This window comes from Lutjanus erythropterus, chromosome 11 (assembly GCF_056507025.1).
Source record: "Lutjanus erythropterus isolate fLutEry1 chromosome 11, fLutEry1.hap2, whole genome shotgun sequence".
NCBI lineage: Eukaryota > Metazoa > Chordata > Actinopteri > Lutjaniformes > Lutjanidae > Lutjanus > Lutjanus erythropterus.
This window is the reverse complement of record NC_139327.1, coordinates 40,020,324-40,046,868: the sequence shown is the minus strand read 5'-3', so window position 1 is coordinate 40,046,868 and position 26,545 is coordinate 40,020,324. Positions and strand designations below refer to the sequence as shown.

At 39.3% G+C, this 26,545-nt stretch overlaps 1 protein-coding gene across 1 annotated transcript in view; it reads right to left on the bottom strand.

The window, feature by feature from the left end:
- Positions 1–200: 200 nt before the first annotated feature.
- The window catches only part of LOC146319546 (F-BAR and double SH3 domains protein 2-like), a 45,389-nt gene continuing 19,044 nt past the window's right edge, over positions 201–26,545 (bottom strand). The window contains exons 4-20 of the mRNA XM_084730115.1: positions 24,880–24,956; positions 23,111–23,255; positions 20,789–20,922; positions 18,093–18,147; positions 17,864–17,992; positions 17,649–17,771; positions 14,261–14,356; positions 8,613–8,729; positions 6,838–6,936; positions 5,325–5,477; positions 5,049–5,183; positions 3,841–3,924; positions 3,511–3,694; positions 3,206–3,429; positions 2,114–2,324; positions 1,928–1,992; positions 201–849 (exon numbers count right to left, since the gene is read on the bottom strand). Coding sequence (XP_084586241.1) covers positions 766–849; positions 1,928–1,992; positions 2,114–2,324; positions 3,206–3,429; positions 3,511–3,694; positions 3,841–3,924; positions 5,049–5,183; positions 5,325–5,477; positions 6,838–6,936; positions 8,613–8,729; positions 14,261–14,356; positions 17,649–17,771; positions 17,864–17,992; positions 18,093–18,147; positions 20,789–20,922; positions 23,111–23,255; positions 24,880–24,956 — 2,115 coding nt within the window. The 3' untranslated portion in view covers positions 201–765. The remainder of the gene's footprint in view (positions 850–1,927; positions 1,993–2,113; positions 2,325–3,205; positions 3,430–3,510; positions 3,695–3,840; positions 3,925–5,048; positions 5,184–5,324; positions 5,478–6,837; positions 6,937–8,612; positions 8,730–14,260; positions 14,357–17,648; positions 17,772–17,863; positions 17,993–18,092; positions 18,148–20,788; positions 20,923–23,110; positions 23,256–24,879; positions 24,957–26,545) is intronic.

Here is a 26,545-nt window from a genome sequence, read left to right as displayed (position 1 = left end):
TAGACTCATAATTAAGATAGTAAAGTATAAAGTAATAAAAGTTCGATGTGAGTGAGATACAGCGAGTTGCAAATATTGGCGCGTAATTTTCACTGAAGCTTTGAAGCCCAAAAATGGCGCTCATGGATTGGATTTACTTCAAACCACCACAAGCTGATAATATAATGTTGTCTTTACTATCACTTTCTCACATCACCAGAGCAGAGACATTATATCACTCACTGACTGGTCACATCATCTGTCAGTCATCACTATATCACGTACCATGAGCATTAGCAAAGGACAGAGACAGGATTTGAACGGTGTGCATTTTGGAAAACCAATGCCAGGACTGATATCTGAAGATACTGATAGCAGATATTCTGTCAGTAATCACTATATTTTATCAGGACTGCTTCATGTCCAGGTAGAAGACATGGACAATATGGACTGGAGGATGTTTAAGTTTGATTACAATATTGTCCCTATTTACAGGTCAAACAGGAGACAAACACTGGATCGGGGATTGTGGGAAATGAAACTGAGAATGAGAGAAAATTAAAAGGAGTCAAGTTAAGAGAAAGGCACAATATTCCTCCGCAGCACACAAACCCTCTGAGGACAAGAGGACAAAGTGTGGGGCCTCTCCTGGCCTCCGGCCGTCTTCAGGGAGGTTTCCTCGGGGGATTTCCTTTGGGAGTGCGTTCAGAGGCGTAGAGCCGCCGAGTCCCAGCTGGTTTGAACAGAGTCGTCGTCCCCGCCGCCACCGCCAGGGTGGCGCCACCTTCACACCAGCGTTATCTCCACCTCCTCCCTCCGCTTCACCTGACCACGAGGATGCTGCTTAGGAGGCGGAGGAGCAGCGCGGACCTGGAGAGATCGATCAATGGATGGTCAATTAAAATACAGATCAAAACAGTTAAAGCTCAGTTATTGTTTGTGACAGTTTATAATATGGCTATAATTTAACGTGAACATCACCCATTCTTTAATTATTATATATGAAATATATGTAATTAATAAAATGTTTTGGTTTGCTTTAATTTTTTTAAAATTTCTCAACTTGCCATCTGCCAGAAAACAGCCTTATCCTCCAATCAAATAATTTAAAAAGTTGTTAAAAACCTTCAAAATCTAAAACTAACCATTTCTACTGATAACATACATGCAAAAATATTCTATTGCAATCATTTTTGTTTTAAAATAGTTTTTATGAAAATGTCAGCCCTTTAAAGTTGCATCTCAGATTTCTGTCAACAGATTTTTACAAAAACATGATTTAATCAGACATGAAAGGGGTAAGTTGTACCCCGAGGACCCCGTGTCACTTCATGCTTTATAAAAGGTAGAAAAACTGCTCAAGCACTGCTGAGCACTTTCTGTTTTTTAAAATTAATTAAATAAATAATGTTACTATCAGATGTGCCTCAACCATAACATGTCAACTCCAATGCCCTTTTAAATCAAAGCTGAATAAGAATTAGGTTTTAAAGATGTAGATTTTATTAGCAGTTGACATTAGTTGACATTTATGCTGACAGAGGTGACATAAGTATTTCTAAAATTTGTTTACTCAAAAAAAAAATCACATAATGTCTGTTCTTTGTTATAAACCGCATTGTTGTTTATCAGAGAGACAAATTACATTATCATCAGGATCTGTAAATAAATAAATAAATGAATAAAAATATATTAACCATGAAACATTTCCTACAACCGCAAAGAAATCCTATTTAATAAAAAATTAAACCGCTCAGAGTAACAGCAAAGAGTTTGGTCTTTTAAAATACATTTTCCCAGCAGAATTTAAGAGTGAAAATCAAAAAACCTCAAAATATGTTTTTGTCCCAGTTCTCAAGAGTGAGTGACGTGTATAAACTGGATCATCCTTCTGCTCAAGCAGCCGGTTAAACATCAGCAGAAACACAGAAAGTGTGCGTTTACTCACAGGTCGAATGGTGCTGGAGCTGCTCTCTGGATATTTGGGGGGCTGAGGGGAGCCTTGTGCTGGACCTGAACACAGCAGTGGAAACATCACTTACACTTGAATTATTTTTTCCCTTTAAAACAAAACATTCAGACATCGTAGTTACTCTACCGTCACTTCAAAAACAGACAAACTGGTAAGTCTTACTCTGAAAAGGGCTTTTGTGCGGCGCTGGTGGCGGCCTGTGATGTCCATTGTGATAGGAGGGTGGTCGGCCAATAGGAGAAGCTGTAGCGCTGCAGGGACTCGACTGAGGGGAGGACATGGTGGGCGTCTGAAGGGGGCTGCTGTGGAGCGGCCCCGGCTGGAAGGGACTACGAGGCGATCGGTCGCAGTGGGCCAGAGGGGAGGGGGACGCCTTGAAAACGACAGAAAAAAAGAATTATAGCTCCATATAGCACACATATATATAATTATAGTTTCAAAGTGTTAGCTGGCGTCGACCTTGTTTGGGATCGTGTTCATCAAGGCTCCCAGAGCAGAAAATCAGTGGTAAGTGGCCAAACGTGTTCATAATTTCAAACACGTGTGTAAATAAATCAGTTTTTACAGATCCTCAGATAACTGATTTATTTTCTTCAACAAGCTGCATTCATGCAAACTGTAGTTTAATTCTTTAGGTTAAATAATGTAATTTCTGCACACTTCTTTTAGAAGGAGTTGATGTTTAAACATTTAAATTCAGCAAAATGTTAATGGAGTTTGGCAGGTAGTGAGACAAGCAGCCACTGAACTCCAGAGTGTATTTTCAGAGCAGTGCGCTTTTGTTTTGTTTTCAACAGGCTGAACTTTACATTGACAGTTAAAAACTGCTGATCTCAAGTTGTGCCCCTCACTCACTTCAACTATAGATCATACATTAAATAAGATTTCAACCTATTTAACACACCGTCTGTGGCTCCAACTCACTATTTGGACTGCAGTACTCATTTCTGGACATGCGATTGTAAAGAAAACGCTCCTTTAAGTACTACTCAGAGTATTTTTGTCCTTTTGTGCATCTTTAAGGAAGATTCTGAGGGAGGGATTCTGAGATGTCTGATAAATTTGGCTCCAGAGTTTTAAAAACCAACCCACAAAATCTTCAGAAACATGCATTTGAGGTACAACAACAAACCAAACAAGGCCTTATACAGGAGCATTTTTTGTTTCCACACCATCACTTTCTCTGTTATCATATTCCTCATGTATTTGATTGGTCAGCTCAGAACAGGCAGACTCTGATGAGCATCAACGTACCTGTGCACTGCCGTCTCTTTGTCCATCTCCATTCTCACTGGACCCGGTGAGATCTTCCACCAGAACTGCGGGGAACACGCCGACGACGCCGTTGAACTCTCCCTCCCAGAAACCATCGTCCTCGTGGGTCTCTCTGCTGAGGATGCGGATTATGGCGCCTTCTGGAAATGACAGCTCATCATCCGTTTGACCCGCATAGTCGTACAGGGCCTTCGCAAACGACACTGGAACAGAGGAGGACGGGTTTAGACATCCTTCGCTACAAAACAGTGACAAGCATTTGTTTAGTCGAGGTGTTCCTTTACCACTGGAGTCTCCGTTGACAGAGCCGGTCGGTAGCTCGGTTTCAGGTTCGGTGGAGTTGCTGGAGGAATGGGATCTGGCGTCCAGCGCGGCCAGAGCCTGCAGCATACTCAGCAGGCTGTTGGAGGAAGGCAGCTGCAAGTATTTCTCTGGGACGTAGCCTACCTGTCCATTGCGATTTCTGGCCTGGAAATGCAGAAAATATATACTCATGATGATGACGAGTGCTGAAAAGTTCTGGGTGGGAAATCCACAGCAAGCATCATCAAGAAAAAGCTAAATGAGTTCAAATAAACTTCAGGAACACAGCTCAGATGTGGGGATATATGTACCTTGACCCAGTCCTCCATGTCTCCATCATCAATGACCTCCAAGATTTCCTGCTCCTCGATGGTCAGTTCATCTGGCTGAGACGCCTGGAAACAAGGAAACAGATGTTTGTTTGCATTTTGTCTGCACGAAAAATAATGTGACTCGGGCAAAAAAAAAGAATCCTAATCTAACAGCTTTGGCCCCTGCTGAAACATTAAAGACACAGAGAAGCTTGTGTGCGTCTGACTTCACTCTCAGCAGTTTATCAGCTGTACCTTGTTGAAATTAATGTAGTCTAATACAGAACAGTCCTGGTTCTAATGTTCAGTTGTTGTTGCTTTAGAGAAGCATTTTTAAGCACCTTACTGTGGCTTATAGATTTAATTTGCCATTTTGTCTCTTTAATGTCAAAATGAAAACACTAATTTTCTCACTAAAACGACCACAGAGTTGAATCAAACAAGGTTTCATCAGAAACCGAACAGTGAAAGTTATCAGTTTTAGCCAAGTGCACCAAATAAATTAGCCATTTTATTAACTTTAAACTGCCAGACACTTTTTGAATGCTGCTATTAGGGTAAAATACTGGGGATCCATGGAGTGAATACTGTGAAAATATTACAAAGTTTTGAAAAGTGAAAGTATGAATACCTACAGTAATCTATCTGTAAACCAATAGTTATGAAAAAGGCAGAAAATGTATGTTTAAATTCATATTCTAACTACATTTCAGTAAATTGGCAAAAGAAAATTGAATCAATGCTTCTTTTCTTCCTCGACAGTTATGTGACTGATAAGCAGTAGATTTCATCAATTCTTCAAACCATTATACCATCATAGAATTAAATTTAAAACACACCAGTCAAACCTCAAACAGTGTGATAAAACAATGTAGAAAAGACGACTGAAATACAACATTTCTGTCCGTTTGGTTACATCAGGTCTGTAAGGAGTGATTATGGACGTGTTATAGAGCCGTGAGGAGACTGTCAGAGCGAGAACAGCCCAACCTTTTCACAAGTAAAAATATGCTGATAGTTTTTGAACTTGCCAAGTAAAGTATTTCAAGTTATTAATTCTAAACATGTCAGGATATATGAAAAATAAGACGTAACATGAAGGAGCAACAGTTTAAATTAACAGTTTATACACAAGTTATGCTCAAGTATGTGCCGTTATGAAAAAGGCCAAAGCCTGCAGGAAGCAGTAGTCTGTGTTTCGCTGGTACCTTGTAGGAGTAGAGGACTTTGCAGGTGAGTGGATAGTTTTTCAGGGTGCTGGAGGGGCTGGAGCTGCTGTCGTCTAACACTTCACCGCTGTCCTCCATCTCCTCCTCGTCCTCTCGCTCCAAATCTGCCGTTCCCTACAGAAACATGACAGACGTTACATTGAGCTGAAGATAGAAAGAGAAACAAAACTCAAACAGACTTAGACTTAATTATAATGATTCTGGGTGCAGTAGACAATCAAATGCAGTTGTGCATTAGTGTGTCGTGGGTCTTACGGAGAGTGAAGGATCATGGGTACTGAGGTTGTTCCAGCGTTCGTTCTCCAGCTCCTCCATCACCTGGTTCATGGCGCTCTTCAGCCACGTTTCAACAGCGACGCCCGCCTGCCTCAGCAAGTCCAGACGGGCCTCTGCTTTCACCTTCACCGTCTGTAAAATCAGTAAACAAATATGAATAAACAAACATGATGGATGTCATCAACAAAAGCAGACCAGGAAATACAACTGGACCTCAGGCCTCTTTCACACCTGTAGTCTTCTGGTGAAATGAGGCTGTAAATTTATTCTCAGAGCAAAGGCAAACAAACAGACCTACTAAGAGTTTTACAATATTTCTTTTGTTTTTCCTGTACTTCTCTAATTGTTCCTTATTTGTGTTTCACTCTCGTTGCTGCTGTTGTTGCTGCTATGACACCTGAACTTTATAAAGGTTTATCTTATCTTATTTTATGACTTCCTGGATTTAGTCTTTTTGTACTTTTTACCTGCCTCACTGCAGTGCACCTGTCAGACGAGCCATCCGAGCACAGCAGCACTTCCTTCTCTCTTTATGAAGTTATTAAAAGTGATTTTGTGTTCACCCTGTTTGGTTTGGATCTATCAAACTTGTTTGGTGTTTGACCTTCTGTTTCGGTTTGTTCAGGCTGGGATGAAGGCTGGTGAGGATTACAAAACTTCACTGAGGCCGCCTGAAAAAGACGATCTTGGTCTGCTTCTAACCAGACTTTGAAAATTGAGACCAATAGCTGAAAAGCTAAACCATATTATAATCACACACACGCTGTATTTGAATCATACAAGAAACAATCCCACACAGGCACCACCGGAATCTAATTAATGACTCTTTATCAATTACTCTATTTTTTATTTTTCTGATTGTTTACAAGTGTCAAGTTGTTTTTTTTTTAGTCCAACCAAGAGTCATGGATCAAATTTACAATATAAATAACATCAGAAAATATTCACATTTGATGAGGCTGAGTCGAAAAATATGTTGTATTTTTCATCAAACAGTCACTCAGTTATTAAACTTTCTGTCAAACAAATAATTATTTGATTAATTAATTGTTTTGTCTTAAAATTACAACCAGAACTTTTTTCCCACTCAATTTTATTTTTGCACATGTGAAACAGAGTTTAGATCATAATGTGATGCTAAAACTCTCCATCCAGGATGAAAACATTAATATTAGCACTGATCATCAGGAGGTCTTTAACTATTGATCACCAACACTGACCTGCAGCTGCAGCTGATACTGCAGCTGCAGTATCAGCTGAACTGCAGCTACAGCTGCAGTTCAGCTGATACACTTTAATCTGTCATTTCATCTTTTTCACCAGTAGGTGGAGCACTGGAGCCACAGTAAGTAACAGGACGCTGATTGAGAAAACAGAGAAATCCACTTCTTCCTCAATAACACACACACACACACACACACACACACACACACACACACACACACACACACACACACACACACAGACAGACAGACAGACACACTCCTGTTACCTCTGCCCTCCGGAGACTCTGCCTGGCCACCTCCATCTTGGTCTCCAGCTCACTGTTGTTTTGCTCTGATGATTCCTGTGTGCCATATTCCTCCAGCGCCTGAAAACGAACCACGAGAGGAAAATCAAACTCGCACTGACAACAGCTAACAATTACAAATGTCCTCCAAAATGTAAAAAAAGAAAAAAAGAAAGAAACTGCCGAACAATAAAGCCACTCATTGAGGACATTTGATTGAGTTTTACTGGGGACAGAGAATGACTCATTTCCTGTTTCATGGAAACCATTTGATCCTTGTATACTGGAAAAACGTCTCTGATGGTTGGAAATCACTTATCTTAACACACTTGACTTTCACCATTAATCAGGAGGAGGGGTTAACGTGAAGTGATGATGATGACCTCCTTCACACGTGGCCGATGATTTTTATGATCTCCAGGTTTATTATCGTATTATCAGACTGACCTATATTGTTGCTTTACAGTAAAGGACGCGGTTTAGTGGAAAAGATATTTGTTGATCATTAACAGAAAGTTAAACTGCTACACTTGACTTACACTTCCTGAGTATATCATTATATCTGGATTTAATAGAATAAAAAGACACTGCTTATAACTCCACAACTTGACTGAGAATTATCACATTTTTAAGATTTCTTCAATATCAGTAGAATCCAGTCATCAGTTTTCTGTACATCCACTGGTACTCTGCAAACAGTAACTGCTTATAGGCAAGTCAGCATACTTTCAATGATGCTAATTTGACAAAATGTAAACAAATATTGTCAATAAACAACAGGTTCAAGTTGTGACCCACAGCTAACTTACTGCCTCCATGAGAACTTTACACTGTATTTCATATTCAAAGAATAATGGTCAACATTTTTTAACTGTAATAAGGCTGAAAATGTTTTACATTCCTGGAATATTGATCCTCTCATCTATCCATTCATTTTGGAATTTTTATCTGCGTGACTTTTGTGATTGATTAAAGGTTAAATAAATACATTTTAAATGTTGATGTTAATTTTAGTTCAACATCAACACGTATACCAACTGGTGTTACACGATAAAACAGTTCCAGTTCCTGGTCTGCTGTTTTGACTCTGCACATGGAAATTATGATGTGTTAAATGACTGAAACTTATTTATGACCCAACAACTTCCTTACAGAATCAAAAGGAGAACTTGGCAGGTTACTTTACTGCTTTGTAATCCTGTAACACACTTTTAAACACTCTGGAGTGACAGATAAGTGAACTGACGGTGCCTCGAGGTGTGAAACCGAGTTTCACCAGCAGGCATCAAATCCAAGTTCCTAAAGTACTTAAATGTAATACACTGAATCCCAGAGGAGCTCTGAAGTGGACAGAAGTTAGATTTTTAATGATACTACAACATGAAGCACCTGACCATCGCTGTTTAAGGTTCACGAGCCTTTTCTGTTCACACACAAAAGAATTGTTTTCAGAATTTAGTCCTTTGGAGAGTTTTTTTTTTTTTCTTTAAAAAAAAACAACCAAACTTTGTTTGGTATTACACATTGTCTTAGTGTGCAAAGAAAACAAAAAGAAGCTTTAAAATCCATCCGTATTACAACTGTCAAAGTCCCAACCATCAATCTTGTGATTTGGATCTGTTTTTCTTTTTTGTACAAAGCCCCCCTGTGAAACAGACTAACAGCCGTTTCCTTGATGGCCCAGGATCCTATTTTATGCTGAAGAGTCTGCCTAAGTCATCATCATCATCTCTTCCTCAGTTCAATCTGGTTCTCACCCTCTGTGTGTGGATGATGCTCTTGTACTCTCGGGCCACGCGGCTCGCCCATTTCCTCGCCTCTTTATCCAGGCTGTGCTCCTCCGCCGTTCCACTCTCTTTCTGCAGCTGCATCACCTGCAAACACACAAGAGAAGGAGGAGACAGTGAGAACGAGCAGCTGATGGAGGTGAACAGAACATAACCATAACAATATTTAACTGAAATAACAAAAGGTATTGTATGTTACATCAAATACTGATATACATGATATTCACCTACAACCCAAAGTCTAAAAAAGCTGAGATGTTGAAACGTAAATAGAATAGAATGCAATGATTTGCAAAAACTTTGTGTCAAATATTCAGCTGAATACAAAGATATTTAATGTTTAAACTATTTTTAAATTTACTCATTCTGAATTTGATGTTTGCAACACGTTCATCAGAGTTGGGAAAGGTACATGTTTATCACTGTGATACTGAGGACACTGATTGCTTAAGTTGAAGTCATCTCAGATGAGCTCGGGTCCAGAGAAGTCTGCAGTGTTTCTGGATGTTGTTGATATATGTCTTTCTCTTTGCATGGTAGAGTCTGAACCTGCATTTGTAGATGCAGAGACAAACTGCGTTTACTGACAACAGTTTTCCAAAGTGTTCCTGAGCCAATGATGAAGGTTTTTAATGCAGTTTTTAATGCAGTGCTGCCTGAGGGGTCAAAGGTCACAGACATTCAGTGTTGGTTTTCAGTCTTGCTCCTTATTTGCAATCTATAAATTCCTGCAGTTTTTTGTTGACAAACTTTGTTCTTAAACTGTTGGAGTGTCTGCAGTTTTTCACAAAGTGGTGAATCTCACCTCATCCATGCTCGTGAACCACCGAGCTTTTCCAGGACGCCCCTTTAATACCCAATCACGATACTGTCACCTGTTACCAACTCACCTGTTTAACCTTTTGAATGCTCTAAGCAGGTGTTATTTGAGCATTACACAGTTTTATCAGTCTTTAGTTGCTCCTGTCCCAACTTTTTTGAAATGTGTTGCAGACATCAAATTCAGAGTGAGTGTATACTTATAAAAAGCAATAAAGTTTATGAGTTTGAACATTAAATATCTTGTGTGTGTGTACTGTATTCAATTAAATACAAGCCTACAATGATTTGCAAATCATTGCATTCTGTTTTTATTTGCATTTTACACAACATCCCAACTTTTTTGGAATCAGGGTTATGTTACTGGAAATCAGATTTGTTTCAGGTAGTTAAGTTGATGTGAACAAAACTTCCCAACATCTTTTATACCTTCATGGAACACACTTTCTAATATTACCAAGATATCATTTGTCAATTAAGTTTCTCTACACAAAAAGGTTGTTTGACCAAATAATACACCCCTGACTGTAAATTACTGAAAATAGAAATTATTTCATTTTTTGTAAACATGTTTCTTGAACAAATTCTTCTCTAATGCAACTCAAATGACCCACCAGAGAACTTTTAAGAGGACCTTGTGGCTTCAAAAATGCCAGTAAGAGAACCACAAGAGCAAGTTGTGTTTACCATTTCTGTTATGTCCAAGTGGCAACTTCCTCTTTTCATATTATGAGATTGATTCTGACGCCTGCATTAGGTAGTAAATCATCATACATCATCTCACATTTATGGAAAGTCCAAACCCAGCTGGCTCTCAATTATCTAAGAGGGAGGAAAAGAATCTGTTTACAAAGTGCCTGATTTCGCTCAAGCTATGACAAAGACATGTTCAGATGTCAAATCAAAATCTAATTTAATTTTAGTGTTTCATATTTTTCCTTTCTGTATTAAGATGGGAACTAGGGATGTCCCGATCCGATCATGTGATCGGAAATCGGGGCCGATCATGTGATTTTCAAATGATCGGAATCAGGTGGAAATTATCGGATGTAACCTTACAAAACAACAAGCGTGGCCATGTTCATGTTTTAAATTCATCCTGAGGTACAAAGAGATTGTCAAATGGAATGACAATGGCATAGTTTTAATTTTAATAAGTTCCACAACATCAATATTCATTGTTGCACAGACAGAAACAACGTCACAATTTACGGCAGGCGGAGAACTCAGACAACATAATAGTAGTGAGCTGGTAGTTAGTAGGCTAACGCAGGACAAACGTGTCACCTCGGGACAGCGAAAATGTCTGCAGTTTGGAGGTATTTTAAACTGGACAGCGAAGGCAGTGCAACAGCCACTTGTAATGTGTGCAAACTGGGCATTTCGCGTGGTGGAAATGTGGATGTGTTCTCTTTTTTTTTTCCTCTTATTAATGCACTGCTGAAGTATCGGATCGGGACTCTGTATCGGCAGATACTCAAAATAAAATGACTCGGACTCAGGGACAAAAACATGTGATCGGGACATCCCTAATGGGAACAAGTCCCTAAAATTTGAGTTAACAGGTTTCCACATGACAACAGCTGTGTGTGTGTGTGTGTGTGTGTGTGTGTGTGTGTGTGTGTGTGTGTGTGTGTGTGTGTGTATGTGTGTGTGTGGAGGGAAAAGGCCAGGGTGGGGAGGGTCAGTGCACTCTGATGAGGCCCACTCACAATGCCTCCTTTTCACAGCTGGGCCGTTCACAGGACCCGGCCTACCTCCTGCCCCTCCCTCCCAGTTCAGCTCTATTCCTTACCGGATCCCTCCGTCTGGTGCAAGTGGTATGGGCAGGGAGGGAGGGAGGGCAGGGCAGGGAGGGAAGGCTCTCCACCACTAATGTTTTCTTTAGGAACAGGCTGCTGCTTGTTTGACTTCCAATGAAAACAACGCCAGCGTTTGCAGTTTGAACAAATTGTCCAGTGTTGTCCAGAGGAGCAGAGGGCCAGAGCAAAGGAGGACGGGCAGAGTTGGGCAGCAGAGAGAAGTATGTGTGACCTGGACTGCAATACTTTACATTCATGTACAGCAGCCATCAGTAAACCACTGGCAGATTTGCACACCAGGGTTTTCTTAAAGGCTGATAAAATATTTTTGGAAGTTGACATTTATGCAGATATTTTATGTTTGTTTTATAGAGGGCAAAGAATGCTATAAATGACCAGTATGTGCGGAAAAACGTCTGAAATAGATCCTAGTTCACTACAGACTTCATGAACAGGTGTGCAGAACAGACTGCACTTCAGTTAGGGCCCATGAGGTCATGTCAGATCTGTTAAGGAGTGGAGATGGGGAGTATTCAGAATACAAGTATTTAAAATAGGTATTTAAAACACAAATTATCAGTAACTGTATTCTGAAACAGTCAGTTTAAATGTGTGGTATTCTGAATAAATCTACGGTGTTTTTGTTTTATTTGCTCTAAAATACATCTATTTCCCATTAACAGATTTTTTTAAAGTGCAACAATTTTTGTGCAGCTGCCACACATCACACAGGGGGAGACACACATCCAGGACACCGTCAGGAATGTGTTTTTGTCATGGAAATATAAAGAACAATTTACCTACACACAAAATCAAGAAGGCCGCAGCATTACAGTAGAGAGAGCAAGCTCTGCTTTCCATCAGCCAAGCTGCTTTCTGCTTCAAAATACCTCGTGTCCAATTTGAACAAGCACCTTGAGGTAACTTTAAGTTCTCTTTTGTCATGCTAGTGTCCTCTGTCATGCTAATGAGGGTCTAATGTTAAAGACAGCGGGGGTCTGCTGTACAGATTGTAAAGCCCTCTGAGGCAGATTGTGATTTGTGATTTTGGGCTATAAAGTTTGACTTCACTTGCTTGTTAATTTGTCTCACTAGCTAGCTGATTAGCTTAGCCGAAATGCCAATATGTAATCACTAATTGCCCACAAACACTAGTCATTTATTCAGCACAATTCACATTATAGTCTTGGACATGAGTAGCATGCATTAGCTCCTGAATGTGACCTAGCAAGACAAAAAGTAAAGGGATCTCTGCAGTGAGGTAATAAAGTATTTAGACTGTGTTACTTACTACAAGTAACAGAACACATTACATATTATACTTCAGGGCATGCAGTCAGTTTTCTGTAGTGGAATACGTTTAAAAGTAAACCTCCCAAAACTGGTTATGAGATGCAAAGTTTAACACGTAAAACTTTTATAGTGCTGAGTGTTTGGGGAAGGCAACTAAGGATGGGATCCAGATCCAGAGCCACTGAGGACCAGTTCAAAATTGTCCAATCCATCGGAATCGTGTGCCTCCGAGCTCATTAATACCTTTTATAGATGAAGGCATGTTTTTCTGACAGACGTCAAACTCACGCGTCTACACTGCTGGAAACTTGCAACAGGAGGGAGTCACAGCAGAGAGAACGAAATGATCAAAACTGTGGCTTCATTTCACAAAGAAAGAAAATAGTGGTAGTTTTAATATCTGTAAAATGATCATTTCAAGGGTGCAAACACCAGCAATGTGCTTAAACATCTTCCTACAGAACATGGGCTTAAATTCCAGGTGACACAGCTTCCCAACAAAGCACCTACTGGCTGTTCCAATAACAGTGCCACAAAGGCAGACTTAGCAGGTTTTCCTTTGACTAAGAAAACCTAAATAAAAAAAAAGCTGTACAAATATTCTCCTATTTCATTTGATAACAGACTGCTGTTACAGCTAGCTATCAGGCGATAGTCAGCTCGACTAAAATCGATAAAGAAATTAGTATCAAAAAAATCTTCTCAATTCTCATCCGTAATTCCAAAAAATCTAACAAAATGTATGTGTGGGGTCATGTTCCTTCAGGTCCTGATAGGAAACCCAATGAAATACAAGACGTCCGGTTCAAGTGATAGATCCATGAATTTGACGGCTAATCAGATCACAAACTACTCAACAGCTATGAACAGTAAACCACGAGGAACCCTGAAAAGTTATTACAGCGGCAATTATTTTTAAACTTTCTCTACGATCACAAAGTAAGCAGGAGGAATTCCATTGTTCATGTTAATGTGCAACTGCATGTATTTAATTAGCCTCTGCAGCACCTTGTAGGATGACGCAGCACCGAGTTCAAGCTGTTTACCAGATAAATTGGTAAACTTCAAACAGGACAAACAGCTGTATCCTCTGGTCAAAGCTAGGTCACAACTTCAAATTAACCAATCAAATTAAAGAGCATTTGTTGCACTGTTATGTTTCAACTAAAAAAAAGGTGATGTATATATATATATATACACTGACAGGACTAAAACAAGTGATGAAAAGTGCGTACATATACTTTCTATATTTGACATTAAAGAAACGTTGTTGACAAACCTATGTGAGTCAAGAAAAGGAACAAGTAAAAACTAAAAGTAGGAGTTATCTGTTGGGCAAGTTCACATATTTGTTCAATTCTTACACAGGAAGAGATCTTATCTTGTGGAAGTCGTTCATCATTTATCAGTTTCTTGTGGAGTCAGACTAAGCTACAAACAAGATCCCAAAATAATCCAGTGGGGAGGAAATGAGACGGTACATTTGCACACTAAGTACATTTAGAGGAAAATAATGTATCCTGTGGTGACTAATAACAGCAACTAATATTTTGAGAGATTTTTATGGTATTTCTGATTTGTTGCACAGTGGAAGACAAGGCCTAGTGTGACTCCGTGAGGGTGTACACAGTAGTGCTTTGAGCTAAATGCTAACATCAGGATCCTAACATTTTAGGAACATAGTGATAAAACATGAGGATTTACCGTATCTGAGTCGACGGGCTGGTACAAGAAGTCCGGGGCTTGCTGAAACATGAGGTTCTTCTGTACAAACAGCTGCTGGTGAAACTCCTGCAATACCTACAAAAGTGTGATTTAACAGAAAAGATGAAATACATGTTTAAGTTTTGCCAGAAATGAATGAATAAACCTACTTTTATACCTTAGTTATACACGTTAGACTCTTTCACTCCAGGGGACTAATTTCCCTGTCAATTAAACGCAAATTTTAATTTAGACTAATCGACTAGTCTAACACTAAGAAAATACTCAGATAGCAGTTACAACTGAATAGAATTTATTAATTTAAATGTTAATCACTGTCCCAAAAAACCTGAGCATATTAAGAGTCGTTGAAGCCATTAATCAGAGTCTACAATCGCCAAATTGTACTTTAAATGCTGCAATGTGCACTACTTTGCACTGTGCAAAACAAACATCACACATTAACTGATGTTAACTGCCAGCCTGACACACAGCATGGCTAACGTTAGCAGTGCTAGAAGTAGAAGTTTCATCTGGGAAATTCCAACCTCCGATTGTTGTCTCAAACGCAGCATAACATCATGCACACATGAATACAACTAGGCTTCACTGAATCCACAAGAGTCTCAGCTTTCTAATCTTACCCAATTTATGCAATTCCAGTACAGTTTAGGGACACCAGCAAGTATATTTAAATACATCATTTCAAAAACAGGTGAAAAAAACACATTCCTACTGTACAAAAACAACTGGATACCTTCTGCACAGTTTTTGTCCAAAACAACATGGGATTAGCATACAGTGGGTATGTTTGTAAAGGTGAGACTCCTGAGTACCCACAGAACCCATTTTCAATCAGATACCTTGAGATGGGAGTTTAAGAGAAAAAAAACTGACATTCCAGTTATCCCGTGACAAAATTTAGCCTTATTTTAAAGGCTTTTCATACTGCATATTCTCAGTCCTGAGCTAAGAGTTAAACCTGAGTTAACTGACTTAAGCTAAGCACAGGGCAATATGATTCGCACTGCACTTCTATAATGGCATGTTTGTTGGTGCACTAACTTGATGTGAACATTTTAGTATCACTACTCCTTTCTTTTAACCCTGCTTCACACTGGCACTTTTTAGCCCTGGGTTTAGTCAGGGATTTAGTCTGGTTTTCGGGAATAACCCTACAATAGGGCAGCAGAGCAGGGTTAGCAACTCTAGATAAAAGTCAGGGTTAGCCCAGTTTGGAATGTTCCAGGATTGTGCCAGTGTCAAGGTTTTCTTAGCCCGGGGCTAAGTGCAGTGTGAAAACCCCTTTAAAGAGCTATTTGGCTGCCATTCAGGAAAAAATGCATGAAAATGTTTGAAACTAACAGATTCCTTAATTCTTACGAGTACCTTCACTTGCTTTAAAACTGAGCCTGCTGACTACAGTTAACTTTACAGCTACTACAACGAGTTTGGTTTAACAGATTTAACTGGTTACGAGTCTCAATTTATTACTGATTCTCTACATGACCTACAAAAGTTAACAAGATCATCCGCAAGAAGACTGACTATTTCTGTATCGTTGTTCTTAATGCCTGCCACCAGGTCAGATTCTCCTTGGAACCAGGTGAAACAAGCCTGTGTTTACATTTTTCCAGGGTTAGTGTTTGTTACAGTTGGTAGTACATTAGCCAGTTAAAAAGGCATGAGGAGATTTTTATTCAGAAATGTTGTAGTTATTAAGGTGGAAACACTACCACTTTTGTCCACAGGCGACTCAAAAATCAACTAAATATGAAAGCTCTTTGTAGAGATTTAATTTAATTTATCATGTAATACGGTCACATACATTCTGTTGCAGCTATGTAACAGTTAATTCATGAGAGTTTTTTCATTTGATATGAGTATGATATTTTTAGGACTGACAGTAAATGTGTCATGTTTCTGGGCTCTGCTGATTATGGGGGAGGGTGCAATGGTCCAGTGGTGTGGGCCAGTAGGAACAGGAGAACACACACCGCTGTGGCGTTATCTGCTCTAACTGCCCGTTTATTGACGTGAAACTAGAAGCCAGTGAGTTTGAGAATCAGACAAAAAGTTGATTAAAATTGTACTGGGAGTGATAAGTGTCTGATAATCCTAACGCAATCCAAGCGTAACAATATCATTATCATCATGTTCATTACTTTGAAAACATATTGGAACATCTGAGAGATTTTAATGTTGCTCCCAACAGACCAGCAGAACCAGAAGTGGAGCAATTATTTAGTTTTCCCAGATTTTTATATGTTGCACAGGACCTTGAAAGTATATTTAGACCACAAAACAACATAATAAAGAATCAAACATATTCCTGAGTACTTTTCAAGACCTGTTTCAGGGGAGTTGTGTTGACACAGGAAGCACATTAGGTGAAATGTGAGCTCTGTTGAAAACCACTGCACCCGCTGCTTCCCTCTCTAATGATTTGTTAAAATTCTGCCCTGAGCAGAAACAAAATGCCATTGCAGCTCCAGAGAGGCAAGATGACCTGAACAAAGCAGACTCAAAGAGGCTCAGAAGTGTGTAACCGAGGAGCACCGAGGAAACTCTAACCTTCCAATTAATTAGCGGTCGGTGAGGCAGTGGAGTTCAGCTCTTCCTACATTCACAAAGACACTGAGTGATACTGTAGATTAAAGATGCCTCAAATCCACCCTAAGGGATCAGTATTGGTACAGTTTAATAGATCAGCATCACCTAAAATAAAAATGATCAAAATCTGATCCTCTGTTTACTCAACTCTAAGGTGTTTTGTACACCCAGCGTGCGAGTGCTGCTGTGCCGCTTTGTTTTATGACAGCTGGGCTCTAAAAATGTGAGCGTGTCACTGCAAATGACAGCGGAAATTACAACCAGACCCTGATCCAGAGACGACAAAGACACGGTGGGTTTAGGAGGCACAAAACGTTCGAGGGGCAACTTTGTAACTTAGCAAGTTAACTTATAAGTTTACATCTTCTATATGTTATTTGTTTTTGTGAAATTGGCAGTTATTCATTCTTGTGTTTTGAGCAACAATACTTTTGAAATATATTAACAATATGTCTGCTCTGACACATTTAGAGTTTAGATAATACTTTTTGCCATTAGTATTTAAGAGGCAGCTCATTTCATGCCCCAAAAAATATATTAAATAAACATAATAAACATACCATGACTAGTTGACTAATTCACAATAGAAAGACTGTTAACCCTGTTTGCAGGTCCTGTCAACAGTTTTACGGATGTGTCTTTTATAAAACTGGCTTAAAGGGAAAATGATTTCTGGGCCACAAGGGAAAAAAAAAATAATAAATACAAGCTGGATCAGACTCTGTGATGGCAGGAAACCCAGTGATGGATACAAAAGTGAGTTATGAAGACTTACCCCATTTGAGCTGTTCAAGAGGTGGTTGAAGGTGTTGTGGGCAGCCTGGTAACTTTCCAGCTCTGTCTGACACAGTGAGACCAGGTAATCTTTTACCTGCTCATGGATTCGTCCATCTAAGACCTGCAGACCGAGACAAATAGTGCAAAGTTTACAGCACGTCTATCTCAGACCATCTACCCACCCGCACACACATTCAGAGCATCTGTCCTCACCTTGATGCAGTCCATGAGGTCTGTGTCATAGTAGCGCTGCTGGTGAGCGTTAGCCGCCGCTAACATGAGAAGGTAGTCATTTCTGGCATGTGTGGCTTTGGAGTTGCACTCGCTCCTCTTGGCTTTAAGCTGGAATGTAAAAGTTCACGCTGTTGACCCAGGCACCAAAATATGACAAAATGTAGAGCAGTTTTATTGATTTATTTTTTTTAATGGAAAGCTCTCATACCTTTACGCTGGCCCTCTGAAGACTGGATCTGGACTGGAAGAGACTTAGCTTGGACCTGAACAGAAGAAAAGACAAGAGTCATTGTCTGACAAGTCACTACAGTTGTAATTTGGCATGAGTAGTGAATGCCTCATTTTCATGTTTTTATTTTTGAATTTCATCAGGCCAGCAAAGTATGGATGCCTTCTTAAAAAGAGGATATCTTTGTTTTCAATTCATGTAAAATATGTAGCATTATTCAGTTGTTATGACTGTTTAAGTATGGATGCATCAAATTATCGGCATGTCATTGGTATCAGCAGACAAAGGCTTTAAAATGAAATATCAGTATCTGTTCAAAATACTGATATTGATGATGCTTAAATTATTTGCACATCAGGTTTTCTGAAGTGTCTGAAACAGATAACAAGAGTTGCAATGACAGCTCAGTGTTGATCATGTGAGGAGAAGCCAATCACCATCCTTCAATACATCTTCAGAACCATCACCCTGATCAATATGACTAATCTTTGAGGAACAAACAGAAAACATGTACTAGCTGAAGCACAACGCTTGAACTCTATAATACAACATTAAAAACAGACAATCTCACAAGGAAAAGTAATGTGTGACAAAATGTCAGCAGTCAGATCGGGCAACCAGATTTGTGAACACAGATATAGTTTGCAGACTTGTGCTGTAATTAGCTCAGCTGTTTGTTTTAGCTATGCAAGGCAGAAACGATGTTTAACTCACACCTAATCAAGAGCAAATTTTTATCAATATAAAGGCCAACTGACCCCATTGTTTGAATTTATTATTACTCCATTCAACAGAAGACGGAAAACCCAAAGGCAAACTGGCTTTGAAAATTAAAACCTCCATCTCTGTAAGCTGAGCGGGGGACTAGAGAAATTTGACTTCCTCAGCTAGATATCTCCTGGAGAAAACTAATTTATTGATCATGTGTACAGGTAACCATGTTTCTATTGAGCTTTTATACATTTACACACATGCACAACAGACTTCAGACAAGTAAAGTGACAGCGAAGCGTCTGAATGAAGAAAGATATAATACCATGGATCTGATCACTGACCTGCTGCATAACCTGGATTTTTAAGTGAACTGAAACTCACAGGGTGAAATGAGAGCAATTCACAACTTTCAACACATGCAGGAAGTCAAGACGTGATTTCATTTACTGTAGTTAAAAAAAGGATGTGACCTACAGACCTGCATATCAGTGGATTTACCCATGTATGTGTGTGTAAATTACAGGCCAGATAAAAAGTTGTATTTGTAGTATTAGAGCTCCTGCATCTTTCCCAAAACATTTTATGGTATGTATGTCAAGCAGGTTAGACTCAAAACGATTGATTAATGATGAATTCACATCTTTTTCACATTAAATCATGTTATTATGCTATAAACAACCAAAATTAGGCTTTGTGATACCTTAAACACACTACATTGAAATAAAAGTGTGCACCTGTATGAACCCTGAAAAATACCAATCCAGCTTCTAGGCCTGTCTGACAGCAAAACTTCACCTCAGCTCTATAATAAACTTTCCTAATGGGCAGAAAAATGTCTGCAATGCGGTGAGTCAGTCAGTCAATGCCAGCTGTTCGTGTCGTGCCAGGACAAAGTGTTGTGAATGAGGGAGAGAAGAGTCGGCTCCCTCAAGCCTGAATATTTGTTGTTTATTAGGGCTGCCACTAACGCTTTTTCCATTATTGATTTTAGTGCATTGTGTCCGTTGTTACTTCATTTGGATGCTCTTCAATGTGCAGAAGTTTTCACAATGTTTTCACGTTCATCTGCTGCAGGAGGAAAGTTTGAAATGTATCCACAAAATGATTTGTGACATCACAACTATTTTGGAAATCAATCATGGTCCAGCAGGCAACAAACACAGGTGTAATGTGGAAATGTCTGTTCATACACAAACAATAGATTTATCAGTGAAGTTGGAGACATCTTGTGTCCAATAGATAAACAACATCTGCATATTTATAGATTATGGCCTTTTAATGAGGGAGAAGAAGCAGATGTAATTGAAAAACAAAGGTAGTTGAACAGAAATTAGCATCATAACGAATCTACTTCATTGCAAGTGCTTTACATATAATGATGTGCTCACACTTTCAGACACATTTTTCCTTGGATCTGTAGAAACAAACTAATAGCTGCCGAGTCTGCAGTCTGCAGCTTCAATACTCCACACTAACCAGCTACAGAAACCTCAAAGGGTCAAAACTCCTTCTCACTTGGTCTGACATCTTATTTTATTTACAATTTTCTTATGAAACTAACTCGATGTGCAGATACAGTTAGAAGTTGCATTTCACACCAAAAAGAAGGCTATTTTATTTACTAATTTGTATGCTGTAAAGCAATGATGCAGCTGAAATAGACTGAAAGACTGGCGGAAATAAATAAAAATTGCAATTAAACGTAATATCGAATTGCAATTCTTGTAGAACACCCAAGTATCGTGATGGTATCGAATCATCATACATACATTAGCACTTGTATTTGGTGTTAGGAACTTCCAGTGACTGTTTTACAGGCCAATAAACATCAATTGATCGGACTATTTCTGGTGTTCACCAGGCAGCAGCAGAAAAAACATTTTCTTCATAAACCATTTGCTTGAAACCAATAGAAACATCACTATAATCTAGAAAAAACATTAGAGTAATCTGGTTCATACTTGGCGTCGAGCTCAGCCTTCTCTCGGACAGCCTGCGCCATCGTCTCAGCCTCCTGGTACTTCTTCCTGCTCTTGGTCAGTTCCTTCACGGACTCATGCAGCTCAGCTTGAACCACCGTCAGCTGATCAATACACTGAGGATGGAAGGTGGAGACACGCAAAGAAAAACAAGTGAGAATTTTATTTTTATGCAAATTACCATTCCCGCCATGCACCACCTGGAAAATATGCAAATTTATTTTAGGCATATCTAGACAAGATGGTGGGATGAGTGATGTCATAATGTCATGTAGGGATGCAGGAACCTAGTAGGTGAGTGTGAACAAAAGCAGCATTGTAGGCTGCAGGGACGTGGCCAGCAGAAACCAGAGAGCAGCGCTGGTTAACTTTCAGCAGGGTAGACAGACCTCATGATCAGGAAACCTCCAGATCAGTACAGCGCCCCGAATCAGTGTGGGACAGATCCTGGGCTGATGCCAGTCTTTAGAGATAAAAGCAACCACTGTAACTCCTGCCATCGCTTGGCAGATTGTTTACTGCATTCTTTATCAGCATTACACTGTTGTTTAAGTTCTTACTGGAAATTATTGTGAAGTGAGACTCTGACCAGAGGACAAAGAACAAGTGAATATGTCTGCTCATACTGCCACTCATTATTATTATCTTTGTCATGTCTGTTACACATCAGTGTGACACAAAATGTTCACCGGGTCTGACTGCGTTGTGTCCCAGTTGTACCACAGCTCAGTCACAGCAGTGTTGAGGTCTCAATATCAGCAGAAAACATTTCAGATATACGTCACTGTACGACTTTGAGTTGTTCTGTTGGCATTTTGCGTGTTGCACAAGCATAAACACTGCAACACACATTTCCAGCTCACCCAGATGTGGTAACAGATGCTTTGTGGCTGCATTCGTTTTTAATTACTGTTCTAGATAGATATAGATATTTATTTATCCTCAGGGTGGGGGTGGGGGAGTTCACATGTCACAGCAGCAGAGCACAAATGAAGAGTATAAAGTACACAGTACAAGTAATAGTGCGACAACAAAATGTCAAAAATAGGTATTAAAATAGCCTACACCCATATCAAGCTGGTAACATTCTTTAAGGACTTATTATTGCCTCTTTTTCCCCACAACAATGACAGTTCTGTGCAGTAAGGGTCAGAAACAGGTTGGCATAATGAAGATGACCTTTTGTTGCTTCCTGCAGCCTGAGAATGATGCCAGTTAAAGCTAGACAGTTTAGTTTTGATGTAATTGGGCAAAGTTTCCATAATAACATTTAAGCATAATGTGATTCAAGTGATCTGAGAGAAAACTAGACTTCTGGTCCTCCTCTTGGCTCTGTTTCCGGGTTAAAAAAAAAAATCTAGCCTACAACAAGAGATTTTGACTAAATCACAGGTCGGTAAGGTAAGTGATTGTTGAGTCTCAATTCTACGTCGTCAGATACTGATGCTTTGGTCCAAGCCACAAACCAAAAGTGGCTGTATCTGACGTCCTGGGAAAGAGACTGAATGATCAACTATCTTTCTCCAGAAATGTAAGCTATCATATACTTGTTCAGTTGCCTGAAAACAGAAACAGAAAAATATCTAAACTCAGCTGTACTGAAACACAGTGTGGCTGATCACAGACAGCTGTAGGAGACTGAACAGAAGTTCAGGCCTAGACGTCTCTCCTTTCCTCTCTCTTTCTCACTTGATCCACCCAAAAAATTCACAGGTTTATTTCACATTTCTGAGATGCACGCTGCTCTGGCAATAACAGACCAAACATGTAGAGACAGCAGAGCGGGGAAAAGAGCGGTATATTTTTTGTTGTACATTTCTACTTCTATATTTATGATTGTTGATTTTTGCAGTACTTGTTTTTTCTTTTCTCTGACAATGTTTACGGTGACCATTCTGGACCAAAATACCAACGTAAATAGATTTTAGTGTCATTTCTCTGTCAGAAATCAGTCTCATGGAGACAGAGGCATTAACACCTTTTCTACATCTGGCTAGAATGAGTCTCACAATTGGATTCTAATCTGCCTTCATTGTTTCTTGGAGAGATTTACACTTTGCTTTTATGATATTGGATTACTAAAAGGATCCATCAACCTGACATTACTGCCAATTTTGTGCACTGAAAATCTAAAATCTCTGGGCCAATCTATTATATACATGCAGCTTGGACGTCAATATTATGTTTCAAACCTCCTTTTGTCTGATCGTCCATTAGATGCAGACCATTTTGGGGAGCAGATCTGTGAAAACTGTTGTGACACAGGTGACTGAAACCTGAGCGGGGTTAACTGAACTGTGTTACCTTCCTCAGCTGCTGTTCCTTCTGCAGTCTGACCATCTTGGCTGGATCGGCAACCTGGACTTTGTAGTTATCACAGGCACTGATTCTGGACTGGGTGACCCGGACCGTGCCCTCCAAATAGGCTCTCCATACGCAATACATGTTCCTAAACCAAACAAACACAGAGGTTCTTTAATTCTCTCAAGAATCGTGTTTTTGCATTCATTTAGTTTCTTGTAACCAAATGATCACAATCTTCATTCATGCTCTACGTGATTTCATTTTTATGTCTCAACAATTCTATTGGATCTAAATTAGCAGGGAGATCCAGTGCATCAAAATAAATGCTTTTAATTTCTTCCTAAGCTGCATCAATAATTGCCAAGTGTACAATACCACAATAGAAACAAAAAAAGAAAAAATATTATTTCCATTACTGATTCATCTCTCAATAATTGCCTTTATTTGTCCAATACATGTCAGAAAAAAGTGATAAATAACATAATTTCCCACAATTCCCATTGTTTTGTTGAACTAAAAGTCCAAAACCCAAAGATATTTAGATTCATATCATGTACAGTGAAGAAAAAGATCAGATCATCCCATTTAAGATGCCACAAGCAGCACACGTTTGAGATTTTTACTTTGATGAAAATGACAAAAACTTTGTGTGGATCAATAAATCGATTTATCATCTAATTGGTGACATGCCGCTTTGACAGACAGCGGAGCAAAATGCAGTCAAAGAAAGAGATTTCATTCATCACAGGCTTGACATTTCGATCATTAATGATTTCATCCTGCTTGTGTCTGAAGGTGGAAAACATAGTTTGTATATAAATGGATCAAACATTGTGAACAAAGTCTCCTTTAATAACTGGACAAGGTCTCAGTGTTTTGGAACACAGGTAACATCTGGCTCAGGTGAGCTAATTTATTATTAAAACACACAGATGGTTTACTATGATTAAATTAAAGTGTCTAGTAGCTGATATTGTTTTTACTGTCTGTCATGGAGACAGTATGGACTAGGGACAGGTTTATTGGTCCAATTCTTTATCCATTTCCTTGTAAGTCCTGATTGATTTTCTGCGTGAAAAATAAGGTTTTCAGATTTTCAGGATCAGCATAACTGTTTCATGACTTCTGAATCTGAACGCAGAGTTAAAAAAAAAAGACATGCATGTGACTCAGGTGTGCAGAAGCATTTGTTCTCATTCAGGTTTTCTTAGCCCAAAAAAATCTGCTGAGCCTGCGTATGTGACGCTAATATTATTATCACACAGGATGTTGAACCTTGGTAACTGATGAGCTGCTCAGTTGGGATGCAGAGACATTTGTGTATAGTGTGTCAAATACATGGTATTCCTGAAATTTAAGTCCATGCTGCGTAGAAACTCCACCATGACTCCCTCTTGTTCCAAGATTCCAGCAGCACAGACACATGAATTTGATGTCACTGTTTAGCAATGCACAACTATCAGACAAACATCCCGGCATCGATAAAAGGAACTGATAAGCTCAGAGGCATATGATAAAGATGGATCAGACAAGCTGGAACTTTTTTTGCTTCCATTAATTGTATCCCTAACAATTATGGGAGGAAATCTTGATCTAAGTTCTGAGTGGAAATAAATGTGACTCTCATTTTGACCAAAATAGTGCAGGCCTATTCAGAGTTATGAAGCAAAAGAACCATTTGATGTATCAAAGATGAAATGTATTTCCAAGTAAACTGAAGAGGAGATGCCTGATCAGCATCATGTACAAAGTTTGAAAAACAGTGTTACCTCTGATCTTCTTGTTCTTCTGTCAGACTGTCGGGCCATTCCCTCTTTAGATACTGATTCGCCAACTTCTGGAGGGCCTGGAGGAAGAGGAGGAGGAGGAGGAGGAGGAGTGAGACACACAAGCAGGGATGAGGTTTCACCTTTGACACCAACACACACTTCCTGTGTCTCATGCTCAGGAGACTGTGTCCCCCTCTGACCTTGTCCTACAACCCACCACTCACACAAGAGCATGTGGATGGAAGCATAGAGAGGGTTTCCCATTCACTGCATCAATATGAGTCACACAACACTAATGTAAAAGTCCACACTCATAAAAAAGCACTTTCTGGTTACAGTCAGTTTTCAGTGCGATTCAACGCTGCATGGACTCGTTCACCTGTTAGCCAGAGTTTAGAGGTTGGCACACTTGCTGTTTTTTTGCTGACGTAGGCTCATTTTTAGCAGAAAAATGTAATTTATTTAGACCACATTCACCCCTGGAGATATATTAGGTTCCTCCGCCTCGGCCAACAGTGAGGTTAACCTTTGAAGAGCTAAAATAGCAGGACAGAGTAAACAAAAAAAAAAGAGTAATGAGGATATCTCTGGTGAGTTTTTGTTTCATATGTCAGAGAAATGTTCTTCTGTGGAAAGCAGAATATACTAATTGAAAAAGAGCAAGAATATTTTTGGCATTATAAAGATTATCTGAGTGAGATTCACAATTAATCTTGTCCTTAAGAAGAAATATGTAACAACTGTGTCTGCAAAAATTAGTACAGCAGTCCAAATAGGAGTGTATGTTGTATAGAATTTCATCCTATTTAACATACAGTGTACTGAAGTGAGTTGTTTCTCCTCGTCCCCTCCTCTACAGACTCTGCAGGAACTCTGCAGGAGTGCAGATCTGTCAGTGTAAAGTTAAGCCTGTTGTCCTGAAAACAAAAGCCCGCTGCTCTGAAAATACACTCTGGAGGTGGTGTTAAGTGACCGTCTGACTCACCGAGTGCCAGAATCAAACAAGAACAAGATTATTAATGATTTCTTACAACTCATAAACAGACACTTACTCATTCAATGAACATTTGGCATTAATTTGAAATCTAATTAACGTGAAAGGGGCAAACAACAACAGTTATTCTGGCACCAAATACAAATTTCAGCAGCTGTGGCACTGTCAGAGAAGCCAGTGTTTCAAGGTTTCCTTGATCTCTCATGACATATTGTGTTCATTTTATGATTTAGTATAGTAAATACATTCCAGATTTCTCCTTGAAATAAGGCTTAATTAGCTTAATTGATTTTTGTTTTTTAAGTGGGTTTTGTATTAAATGATTTTGTTTGGGTTCTTCTATGTTAAGCCCAAACATGTCAGATTGAGTGTTTGGAACAAAGAAATCATCACCAAAATTACTTGGTTTAAACCAAAATGATGAACACAAGTGATCTACAAACAAGAGTAAAGACAGAAAGTCTGGCTGACAGACAGAGTGTGTAGTCTGACAGACATGGATATTCAGGGAGGGTCTGATGAAAAGATGCTACTGTGTTGTAGGGTCCAGCATTTTTGGATTTTCACAAACATACTAATTTGTTGTGGTATCAGTTTAAAATACTGTACTGCTGTATAACGTCAGAGGGTTTAAGTTACTGGAATACTGTATCAGAGGGTCAGGGTGAAATT